This window comes from Chinchilla lanigera, unplaced genomic scaffold (genome assembly GCF_000276665.1).
Source record: "Chinchilla lanigera isolate Chin_1 unplaced genomic scaffold, ChiLan1.0 scaffold00019, whole genome shotgun sequence".
In the NCBI taxonomy this organism is placed as follows: domain Eukaryota; kingdom Metazoa; phylum Chordata; class Mammalia; order Rodentia; family Chinchillidae; genus Chinchilla; species Chinchilla lanigera.
In genome coordinates this window covers 11,885,770-11,897,886 of record NW_004955420.1, presented here as the reverse complement: position 1 = coordinate 11,897,886, position 12,117 = coordinate 11,885,770, and the positions used below count along the sequence as shown (strand labels likewise).

General features: G+C 47.4%; 1 protein-coding gene across 1 annotated transcript in view; it reads left to right on the top strand.

Annotated features, from left to right (window-relative positions):
• Lmln (leishmanolysin-like (metallopeptidase M8 family)) overlaps window positions 1-12,117 on the top strand; it is a gene marked incomplete in the record, with an annotated part of 86,270 nt that overhangs the window by 55,417 nt on the left and 18,736 nt on the right. Inside the window, 4 exon segments of the mRNA XM_013513591.1 lie at window positions 1,586-1,662; window positions 4,154-4,264; window positions 9,570-9,702; window positions 11,089-11,248. Coding sequence (XP_013369045.1) covers window positions 1,586-1,662; window positions 4,154-4,264; window positions 9,570-9,702; window positions 11,089-11,248 — 481 coding nt within the window.

The window sequence follows — 12,117 nt, the reverse complement described above, 5'->3', positions numbered from 1 at the left end:
GAGGGGCAGCAGTTCATGGCAGCAGAAGACAGCAAAAGGAAAAGAGCAAAAGGAAGGAGTAGTGATCAAGCCTCTTTCCCTCCCTTATATTGTATGCAAACTACCCCAGGGCGGGGGTAGCACTCACACCCATATCCCAGTATTGGACCAGGAATCAATTAAAATTGTAGAAGCCTGACCCATGACTGCATGAGGCTTTGAGGGGACATCTAGACACAAACCATAACACCCTGTCTCAAAAAAACAAACAGACAAAAAAAAAGGTGACTCATGCTTGTGTTTACTGTTCTGATCTAGGTGACCACAAAGTAACAGAGACGTGTAGAACATTAGAGGATGCATGTGCACTTACTCCTCCCGTGGGAATTTCTGTTTCATTTTTCTTAAGGAGTTTTCTCAGGTGATATCCTTTACCATATTTTAGATTAGCTAGAAATGAAAATTGACATATTTCTTAGTGGAAGACCTAAAAACAATTTTTTTCATTTCTTCCTTGCTCTGAAATCAACTTTGTATACTTGAATTACTTGTGGCTTGTTTTGTGTTGGGAGGAGCTTGATTTTTTTTTCTTTTTTTGGGGGTACCAGGAATCAAACTCACGACCTTGTGCTTGTCAGGCAGGTGCTATGCTGCTGAGCTATATCCCCAGCCCCCTGCCCTCTTTCTTTGAGACAAGGTCTTACTTTGTAGTTCCGGCTGGCTTCTAATTGATGAGCCCAGACTGGTCTCAAACTTGTGACGATCCTTCTGCCTCAGCCTCCTCAGTGCTGGGTTTATAGGCATTCTACAATGCCCGGTGAATTACTTGTTTGAAGGAACAGGATTAAAGTACTTGAAATATCTATTCAGTGTTCAATATCAACATTTGAAGAACAATTAGAGCTGTTTAAAGATGAAATATGTTCCTGTAGGAGGCAGAGGAAGCCTCCCTCCTAGGTAGAAACTATGATGTAAATTAAAACCCTGTGAGACAGTAGTAGAGCTCGATGATACGTAGGTCCCTTGTGTAAAGCCTTTGATCCGGGTTCTGTCATTACGTGTTTTGTTGCTGGGCAGTATGCTTTCATGAGCATAAGGTTGGGGTTAGAAAAGCATGTCCTGTGTAATGCAGGTAGTCCACTCTGGTGACCCCAAACTACCACTCGCTGTCCTTTGCCTGGAGGGTGTGATACTTTCCCGGAGAACTTGCGGGCCTCTGTCTTGTCTTCATTTTCATCGGAAAGTCCTGAGTGCTGGTTGGCCACCATGCTGAGGAACTCGTACCTGACGGACACATTTGAGACAGGAAAGAGAGTCCATGTGAAGCTTCAGTGCAGCTATTTTAAAGAAGGCTTTTATGTTTCAACGTTGTGTGTTTATTTCGTGTTGAGACAGAGTCTGTACATGTAGCCGAGGCTGACCTCAAACTCTCGGTGATCCTCTTGCCTCAGCCTCCTGAGTACAGGGATTACAGGCGTGTGCCGCCATGACTTGACTTTGCCATTTTTAAGTGAGTGCTTTATCAGCTGCTTACACCACAGGAATCAGGGAAATCCGTGGGAGTTGTAGAACCATGTTCTAATTAGAGTCTGTTGGTGTTTTTCAGAATGAAGCGATGACGGGTTCTCACACCCAGAACCGAGTCCTTTCCCGAATCACTTTGGCACTAATGGAGGACACCGGGTAAGGAAGCTGTGAGGGAGTGATAGGTATTGTTACTATTTTTTGTTTCTTTTTCAGACAGGGTCTGTCTATGTAGTTCAGGCTGGCCTTGAACTCACCTTGTAATCCAGGCTGACCCCAAACTCAGCGATCCTCCTGCCTCAGCCTCCCAAGTGCTGGGATTATAGATGTGCATTGTAACTCCTGGGTAAATCTTGATTTAAAAAAAAAAAAGTGGATGTGGACACATACACACCCACCATCCTGCACATATTTAAACCCCAGTGTAGTCCCTTGCTAATTCGTGTCTTCGACCTCATGTGTGAAGTGTGGCTGGAGGTGACACCTTGCAGCGCATAGGAGCCCTGACTGGGTCAGGACACTGAGCGCCCTCAGTACGCTGCTTGGCTCTTGTAACCCACACTGAGTGCTGAGGAGGACAGGCTTCTAAGTGGGGCGCATGAGGGGTGAGGGGTGGATCTTGGGCATTATATATAAATGCTGTGAGCCGGGCTTGGTGGCTGCGTGCCTGTCATCCCAGCACTTGGGAGGCTGAGGCAGGAGGATTGCCTGTGACTTCAAGGCCAACCTGGGCTACATAGCGAGACCCTGTCTCAAACAAAACAAAGCAAAGCAAACAGTCTGGAGATGGGAATCTTGGTGACAACATGCCTGAGAACCTGCAGTGCAGTCCTTTATCATGCTGATTTTGAGAGAAAGAAACGTTAACCAAGATTCACTCTCGTCCCTCCCCCGGCCCAGTTAGAAACCTGTCCGCCCCTCAGCGCTCTTGTGTCCACGCAGCGGGGCTCTGGAAACCTGCGGACCCACTCCCAGAGCGCCTTTCCTGACACTCACCCGCTGAAGACCTTTTCACACCCGCCCTCCCTGGATTAGCGTCTTCATGGGCGTGGGGCGCAGGAAGTGAGTTTATTCACTCACTGCTGCCGCCTCAGCGCCCAGCAAGGGCGGCCCAGCCAGGGCACCCAGCGGTCCCCGCGGCGTGCGTATCCGCCTGGTGCAGGGGAGCAGGCGCGGGTGCGCACTCCACACCGGGGGTTCGCAAGGGCTGTAAGGCCGCCGGCCTGTGTCCCCGGAGCCAGCACTTCCCGTCAGCGCTGCTAAGCTACTGCCGGTGTGTGGTGGGCGGGCACTGCCACTGTCCCCACGTCTGAAAGCAGTGCAGACGTCCGAGCCCTAATGCCTTCCTTCAGCTCTCTCAGTGAGAGCTCTGTTCTTGAAAGCTGTGGTTTGGAAGGGGCCACATGCCCTGTTTCTGCTTTCTTACTTGATTTTGTGGGAAGAGGAATGGATGGGATGATTCCTGCCATGCCTTTGAGCCTCTGTTTTTGTTTACTAAAGGGACAAGATATTATACAGAGGTAAGAAACTCTTTTGTATCCTTTAGAACTTTTGCAAACTAATCTTTTTTTTTTTTGTCGTTTTGAGATAGGGTCTCACTATGCAGTTCAGGCTGGCCTTGAGCTCGCGGCAATCCTCCTGCCTCAGCCTCAGCCTCCCGAGTGCTGGGATTGTAGGCATGTACCACCACGTCCAGTTTGCAAACTAGTCTTATCCCTGAGGGAAAAAATAATAACTAGCCAGTGTGATGGTGCACACCTGCAATCCCAGCTTCCTGGGAGGCTGAGGCAGGACGACCACGGTTTGAGGCCAGCCTGGGCAACTCAGTGACTTAGCAAGGCCCTGTCTCGAAATAATAAAAGACTGGGATGTAGCTCAGTGGCAGAGCGGTTGCCCAGCATGTACGAGGCCTGGCTGCATCCCTAAAACCAAAAGAAGAAGAAAAAGTAACAAAAGTAAACTCACTGTCTTTGATTAAACTCAGCAGGAAATAAAGTGTTTTCTTTTTTCTGAAATTAGAACATTTAAAAAACATCGCACACAGCATTCGCCTGTCCTGTCACAGTGGCATAGTGTTCAGTGGCAGGCAGGGCCATGACTGACAGGGTTGCAAAACAAGGCGGGAGCCTGGGGCCCTGAGCGCGGCCCACCCCCCACCCCCACCCCGCGTCCCATCGGTGTCTGCCTGCCTCTCACTGTCTCCGTCTCAGAGTCCTCACCGCCCTCGTCTCACAGCCCACCCACGGCCTCCTCCGCAGCCTCTGCTGTTTCTGAGCGCTGCAGTGGGGGCGTGTCGTGCCTTGTCTGGTGCAGATGCCCTGCGCGTGGGGCTGGTTGCCCGTCCCCGCCTCGGTGACCCGGTGTGGCAACTCCTTCTCTGCGCCATGACCGCCCGAGTCCCATGAAAGGTCCTGGTTTACTTGTTGGGGTTGGTAACCCGTATGCTAGACTTACATTTATTGATTTATTTACTTATTTTTATTTTTTGAGACAGCGTCTTTCTGTGTAGCCCCTGCTGGCCTTAAACTCAAGACCTCCCTGCCTCAGCCTCCAAAGGGCCGAGATTACATGTGTGTACCACCAACCTCAGCTTTAGACTCGTTTTTAAAATGACAGTGGTAACAGGGTTCTGCTCGGACTCTCCCCACAGCTGGTACAGAGCGAACTACAGCATGGCTGAGAAGCTCGACTGGGGCCGAGGGATGGGCTGCGACTTTGTGAAGAAGAGCTGCAAGTTCTGGATGGACCGGCAGAGACAGAAGTAAGCGCGAGCTCGGCCCAGCGTCTCTAGTTACACAGCTCATTTCTGTTTCCTTTACCCTGAATCTACCTCTTTGTGTTTTTGAGACAGAGTCTCTATGTAGTCCTGACTGGCCTTGAACTCATGGCAGTCCTCCTGCCTCGGCCTTCTGAGTGGTGATAGGTGTGTGCCTAGCTTTCATAAATACAGACAGTATCCAGGTTTGGGATGGGCAGGGTATGTAAGGACACACACACGTAAAGAGTGTAGGAATCTATATTTTTTATAACGGTGCTCTCAGAATAAAAGGTTAAATACATCCAAGTACATAAATATGTCTAAGTACATTATTGTCCCGGTGGGTAACATTTTGCAAGGCTGTCACCCAGCATCCTCACTGGGATGCTGACGCTGATCTGTCAGATCTGGAACCAGCCCATCACAGGGACCTGAGGTCCCTGTGCCACACCCGCCCCTCCCAGGCCGCCCCCCCTTACCCCCTGGAAACTGTGCCTTGTTCTCTGTCTGTCATTTCGTCATTTCAGAAATGCCACACACGGTTCAAGCTGGATATAAATACTGGATGTAAGCTTCTGGGATTGCCTGTTTTCACTCAGTAACTGAGAACTGTTTCTTCCTCTGGGTGATGTTCCGTTGCGTGGCTGACTGGTTTGTTTGAACACTCACATGTTGGAGCCTCTCTGGCCTGTTCACAGTTTTGCGCTATTGAGAAGGAAGTGGCTGAAGACATTTGTGTCCTGGCTTCTGCATGAGCGTAAATCTTGATCCCTACAGAGGAAGTACCTGGGCGGCAGCGGCCGGCCCATCCTCAGCTGCGGGTTAGTGTGTGAGGAACCTCCCCGCCTTTTCCCGCAGTGCTGTACACTCGGTGTCCTGGCAGCGATGTAGCATGATGGTCTCTTCACGCCTTCCCGGCATCTGTTGTTTTTGCTCTAGCTGGTCGCAGGAACTCAGTGAGATTTTCCTGTAATTTTTAGTCTGCCTTTCCCTAAAGGTTATTGTGGTTGAACAGCCTTCCTTGTGCTTATTTGCCTTCTGTAGTCCTCCCTGGTGAATTGTCCCTTTCCTGTGTTAAGCCACTTTTCTAATTGGATTATTTGCTTTTGATTAGTATGCTTTGAGTGTGTTTATATACTCTCGATACTAGTTCTCGTCACGTGCGTGTGCATTGGACCCAGCTGTCTGTTACCCCTGAGCTACATCTGCGTTCCTTTTTACTTTTTATTTTTGAGATGGGGTCTCACTGAGTTGCCCAGGCTAGGTTCAAACTTGTGATCCTCCTGCCTCAGCCTCCCGAGTAGCAGGGTTTACAGATATGTGTCACTGTGCCTGGCTCAGATATGTAGTTTTGGAGGTATTTTCTCCTAGCCTGTAACATGTCTTTTTATCTTCTTACTAGGGGTTTTTGTAAAGCAATTGTTTTTAGTTTTAATGATGTCCAAATTACCCATTTGTGTTTTATGAACTATTTTTTTTTTAACAGCGCTTTGCTTTGTGCCCCAGGCTGCTCTAGAACTTGCAGTCTTCCTGCGTCAGTCTGCCAAATGCTAGGACTCCAGGCGTGTGCCAGCACATGCAGCTGAATTAAGTTTTTAATGTGAAGTCTCAACTCTTGGGCGAGCCCTCCTAGACCTCAAAATTTTTCTTAGGTGTTTTTCAAAATTTATAATAGGCCGAAGGTACAGCTCGGTGCTAGGCCTTGTCTAGCATTGTACAAGGCACTGGTTCAAGCTCTAGCACCACCAAAAAAATTTTCAGTTTTACACTCTGTGTTCGAGTCTGTGGTCCATGTTGAGCTGCTTTTGTACGAGGTCAGCTGCCGCTGGGGTGGCTCATGTGCTGGCTGCTGAGGAGGCTGTCCGCCCTCCTTCGAGTGGCCTTCGTGCCACTGCCCCAAAGGTCAGGCGGTGTGTGGGCCTCTTTCTGTGTGGCCTGCCCTGTCCCCCCGTCCCCATGTCTGTCCCCCTTCGGGACAGTGCCTGGTCCCTCCTCCATGCGCAGGTCTTGAAATTGGTGGCCTGAGACCCAGTCTTCCTGCTTTATTCTTTATCAGAGAGTGTTTGGCTCTTTTGGTCCTTTGCCTTCCCATATAAAAATAATCCCATCTCTGTGTCAGAAACAAACCTTGCTGGGATTTTTACAAGAATTGCCTTAACCCCATATATCTGAGGAGAACTGATACCTTTATTAAATTCCCCAATAAAAGAACACAGGCAGAAAACACTCATTTTTTTTCCTATTAAATGCAAGGTTTGCTATAGATTATTTTTGTCAGTTCTCTGTAAAATTTGAGAAAGTTCCCCTGTATTCCTATTTTTCTGAGTTTTTATCATGAGTGGATGTTGACTTTTTTCAAATGCTTTTTCTGGTTTAATTGATATAGTCTTGTGTTTTTGCTTTGTTTCTGTTTTTTGCTTTTTTGTTTGTTTGAGACAAGGTCTCATTATGTAATTCAGGCTGGACTTAAACTCACTGTGTACCCCCAGCTAGCCTCAGACTCTCAGTGATGATCCTCCTGCCTCAGCCTCCTGAGTGCTAGGACTATAGGTGTGTGCCATCATGCCCAGCTAGTCTTCTGTCCTTTGAGTCAGAAGCCAATGGTCAGTAAACTTCCGTTGGTTTAAAAAAACAGCTAGGAGATATTATAGGGTTTGAGAGCTGTTAGAGTATTTGTTACAGCTACTCGGTTCTGCTTTTGCACAGCGAGAGACATGGAGGGGTGGCTATGCTCCGGTAATACTTTATTTTATACAGATTCAGTGGTAGAGCATTCGTGTAACATACTCGAGGCCCTGGGTTCCACCCCAGTGCTGGAAAAAAGAAAAGAAAAAGCTGTGGGAAAACCAAGCACATGGAAAGCAGGTCCTAGGCGGACCTGAGGCCAGGACTGGGCTTCCAGCCCTTCTGCACGGTCTGTATCCTGGGTGTGAGGGTGGAGTGCAGCATCCCCCAGGACGGACGGTCTCTGGCGCTGCGGGCTCACTGCGCGTGGCAGGAACCGTGTCAGGGTGGGTGGCACCAGGCACGGCCGCCCGCAGGGTCCTTCTGGTGCCGGCACCTGTGCCCGCCAGTGCCCTTCAGTGAGCTGCCGCGGGCGGGGGCTGACGCGGCTTCTCTGCCAATGTCCTTCTGCGCTCGCTGTCCGGCTGCCTTGGCCCATCCAGTGCCGCTGGTCGAGGGTTTCAGTGTACATTGTAGTTAGTGAGAGTTAAATAGAATGTAAGCCCCGCTCCCTCAGCCAGCAGTGCCTTGATGACACCAGAGGCGGGCAGTTCCAGCTTTGGCGCTTTTTAAGTCACTAATTTGTTTTCTTGTTTGGTGGTGCTAGGAACTGAACCTCGGGCCTTGCCCTGAGCTACAGCCCCAGCCCTTTTATATTTTTAAAAACAGGATCTCACCAAGTGGTCCCAGGCTGGACTTGAACTTTTTTTTTTTCTTTTTGTCTTTTTGAGACAGGGTCTCACTGTGCAGTTCAGGTTGGCCTTGGGTTCACTTGGTAGCCCTGGCTGGCCTTGAACTCGCAATGATCCTCCTGCCTCAGCCTCCCGAGTGCTAGGATTATAGGCATGTGCCACCACGCCCGGCTGGATTTGAACTTGTGATGCTTAAATCACTATTTCTTTTTAGTTCCACTTTATTCATTTAGTTAAAACTTTTCTGTGGTTTCTCTCTTTTCTTTTCTTTTTTTTTTTTCTTTTCTTTTGCAGCCAGGTCCTTGCACATCTCACACGTGCTGGACAAACACGTGACCCCTAGCTGCATCGCCAGCCCAGATGCTACAGAAATTTAAATGAGACAAGGATTAGTCTTGCCTAAAATAAAACTAAAATAGGCTTTTTACCCTTAACAAACATGTGGTAGATGACCAGTGATCCCTTCATAATTTTGTAGGTCCTCTTTTATTAGGATTTTAATTGCTTAGGAGTGCTGACACTTATAACATTCCTATTATGATACTGGTATAATTTTTATTATAAATTACCAGTTTGAGCTGGGGGTGATGGTGAATGCCTGTAATCCGGCACTCTGAAGGCTGAGGCAGGAGGATCTTTGAGAGTTGAAGGGGATCCTGGACTAGTGAGTTCAAGGCTAGCCTGCACTACAAAGTGAGACCCTGTCTCAAAAAAAAAAATTACCAATTTAATGACTAATTAGAATTACCAGTTTGTTTGAAGGTTGTATTAATGTCACAGGTCTTGGTTATCTTCTGAGAATTTTTAATGTCCTGTTTTTCAAATTATACTTCCAAGAATAGATTTAATAGAGAACAGAACAAACTGTTAACATTAGGAATGGTCACACAGCCAGAGTTGTGGTGGCGCACGCCTGTAATCCCAGCGCTCAGGAGGCTGAAGCAGGAGGATCATTGCAAGTTCAAGACCAGCCTGGGCTACAAAGTGAACTCAAGGCCAGCCTGAACTGCATAGAGAGACCCTGTCTCAAAAAGACAAACAAAAAAAAAAGAATAGTCACACAATTTTCATTAATTTCGGGAATATAAAATTAATTATCTTACGAATATTTTTAACAAGTTGTCAAATTTAATTCTTTTTGTTGTTGTTTTTTGAGACAGAATCTCACTATGTAGTTCAGGTTGGTCCTGAACTCACTGTGTAGCCCCTGCTGGCCTCATACTCACAGAGATCCTTCTGTCTCAGCCTCCTGAGTGCTGGGATTACAAGGATGCACCACTGTACCTTGCCTGTCTAATTGAATTCTTTAAGACAGATTATGGCATAGAAAAAAAAATTCACTCTTAATAGCCACAGGACACATTACAACCCTCTCTTCCTGAGACTACATTTCTTAATTGTGAAGATTGGATTTTTAATCCACAAGCTGAAATTTCATTCATTGGCATTAAACACACAAAGCAAATCTGTAGGACTATTTTACTGGCAAAAGCAGAGAAAAAGATAAATAGGATTTTTATATGCCTCTAGCATTGATCATTCCCATCTAATGAAGCATTTTCTTTTGCTTTTTGAAAAACAACTTTATAAGTTGCTCATGGTGGCACATGCCTGTAATCCCAGCACTGGGGAGGCTGAGGCAGGAAGATCGCCGTGAATTCAAAGCTAGTCTGGGCTACATAGTAAGTTGAAGACCAACCTGAACTATATAGTGAGACCCTGTCTCAAAAAGGAAAAAAAAGAAAAGAAAAGCAACTTTATAACTTGACTCAGCAATGTCCTATATATTATGACTGTACTGTATTGAGATAGTACTAGAAAAGAGGAACTTGACAGTGGGCCTGCGAGTTCTTCCTGGCGTTTGATGCCGAGGCGTGTGCTTTTTTGTGCAGGGGGCAGGCGCTGAGCCCTTACTGTGACACGCTCAGGAGGAACCCACTGCAGCTGACCTGCAGGCAGGACCAGAGGGCCGTGGCCGTGTGCAATTTGCAGAAGTTCCCTCAGCCGTTGCCGCCAGAGTACCAGGTAACACTCGTTCTGCCACAGTTTTAAGAATCAGTTTTTAGAAAGTATTTGCCATTTTGAAACTAAGAGGGTAAATTTTCTTAAACTCTGTGTGTGTGTGTGTGTGTGTGTGTGTGTGTGTGTGTGTGTGTGTGTGTTATAATAGGAGTTCAAACCCAGGACACTTAAATCCCCAGCTTTTTTTTACTTTCTGTTTTATTGATTGATTGATTGATTGATTGAGACAGAGTCTAACTACATAATTCAGGCAGGCCTGAACTTACTATGTAGCCCAGACTGGCATCGAACTTGTGGGAGCCTCCTGCCTCAGCCTCCTGAGTGCTGGATTACACGCATCCACCACCACGCCCAGCTTTATTTTCTATTTTGAGACAGAGTCTCCTTAAATCACTAAATTGCCCAGGGTGGGCTGGAACTTGTGATTATCCTGCCTCAGCCTCTTGGAGTGTTGGGATTACAGGGGTGTGCCACTGTGTGCTACTACTTATAAACCTTTTAGAATCAAAGGCCCTGTGGTTTTTTTTTGTTGTTGTTGTTTTTCTCCGGTACCGGGAACCGAACTCACGACCTTGCGCTTGCCAGGCAGGCGCTTTTGCCGCTGAGCTAAATCCCCAGCCCCCCTGTGTGTTTTCTATGTTAGAAAAAGGTGAGGAATTCCTCCATTTCTTTATAATTACTGAGCTTCTTTGCACATTTCTGACCTCACCAAGTGCCTCAGACACCAGGGTGTGACAGTGCCTTCCTAGATGTGGTATTACAACTCAGTAAGTTGGTATGAAATGTGAAATCTTCTAAAAAATAGAATCTTCAGAGGAGAAATAATGATATCTCGATCCTTTTGATGTTCTGAGTTCTTTATAAATATAATCATGTATTATCTCAGTTTTTTTTTTTTTCAAGGTTGTCAAAACAGCACACCTATTAAGTCTCCTAAACACATTTGTTCATTTTATTTATTTATTTATTTACTTACTTATTTGAGGCAGGCTCTCACTATGTTTTCCAAGCTGCACTTAACTGATCCTCCTGCCTCAGCTTCGCTGGTAGCTCTCTCTATAGGCTGATATCGTCACGCGTGGCATTTTGTTTTTAAAGCATCTTAATTCTGGGTGTTAGCTTTATGTTTTATCAACTTAAAATTCTTCCTTTTGCACATGTTAGTTCTGTTTCATCCTTTGAAAACATTAATCAAATGCAGGTTAATTTACTTACTCTGGTTATTTCTAAAATTACAGCAGCCTCAAAATATCTGCCAGGTGGGGCACGTTCTGTCCGCTTTGTGTTGCGTAGTGCCTGACGGGAACTGGATCAGTGTCTTAGGTCCGGCAGCAGTCGAGGGTGCTGTCAGCTGCCCGTGGACCCCTCTCCCTGTCTCCCTCTCTGCAGTACTTTGACGAGCTCGCCGGGGTCCCCGCAGAAGACCTGCCGCACTATGGCGGCGCGGTAGAGATCGCGGACTACTGCCCTTTCAGCCAGGAGTTCAGCTGGCATTTAAGCGGCGAGTATCAGCGCAGCTCGGACTGCAGAGTCCTGGAGAATCAGCCAGGTGAGCGGCGCTGTGAGAAAGCGTCGCACGCACGCACGCGGGATCCCACCCCGGTGACACACACACTGACGCCGCCCGGGGTGAGCCCCTGCCTGTGAGGAGCTGCTGGCTTCTCCCGCCTGGCTCCTCCTCGGTGCCGCAGGGGCCTGATGCAGACACCGCTTAGGGCCTGTCCCGAATCCTGGGCCTCCCTCACTCCCGCACAGCTCCTCGCCTGGGAAGCACTCTCATCGCTTCTCGTTTTATTTTTCTCAAAACCTTCAGAAGTGTGAGGAAGCTGTGACTGAACACTGAGGGATACAGCTGACTGGTGTCAGCGCGAGGTCCTTCAGCACAGGGGAGTTTTATGAAAGCACCACACACAGCCTGTTGGTCCCTCTCCTGGGCAGTGTATGTCTGTGTCCCTTAGAAATAACACATCACTCTTCGGATCTCAGATAGTACTGTCTTCCCAAGGCCAGTGAGCTGTGTTGCTGTGTCGTTTATTTGCATTGATCCATCATATTGAACAGTACATCGAAGTGTTCTGTAATGATGGCTGTAGCTCATACTACTTGCCCTTGTAAACAGAAGTACTCTTAGATCTGATATGTTAATAAAAGGCAAAATAGAGTGAGTGAGGCGCATGCCTGTAATCCCAGCGCTCTGGGAAGCTGAGGCAGGGGGATCACAAGTTTGAGCTTGGCCTTGGCAGTTGAATGACTTAAACTGCCAGTCTCAGAATACAAAAATAAGAACAAAGAAAAGAAAAGGCTGGGGATGTAGTTCAGTGTGAAAGTCCTGGCTTAATCCTCAGTACTGCAAAAAAAAAGTTAGTTTTTTTCTCCTTTCAAGTTTTTCAAACTGGTGCTCCCTGCCCCTTCCAGCTT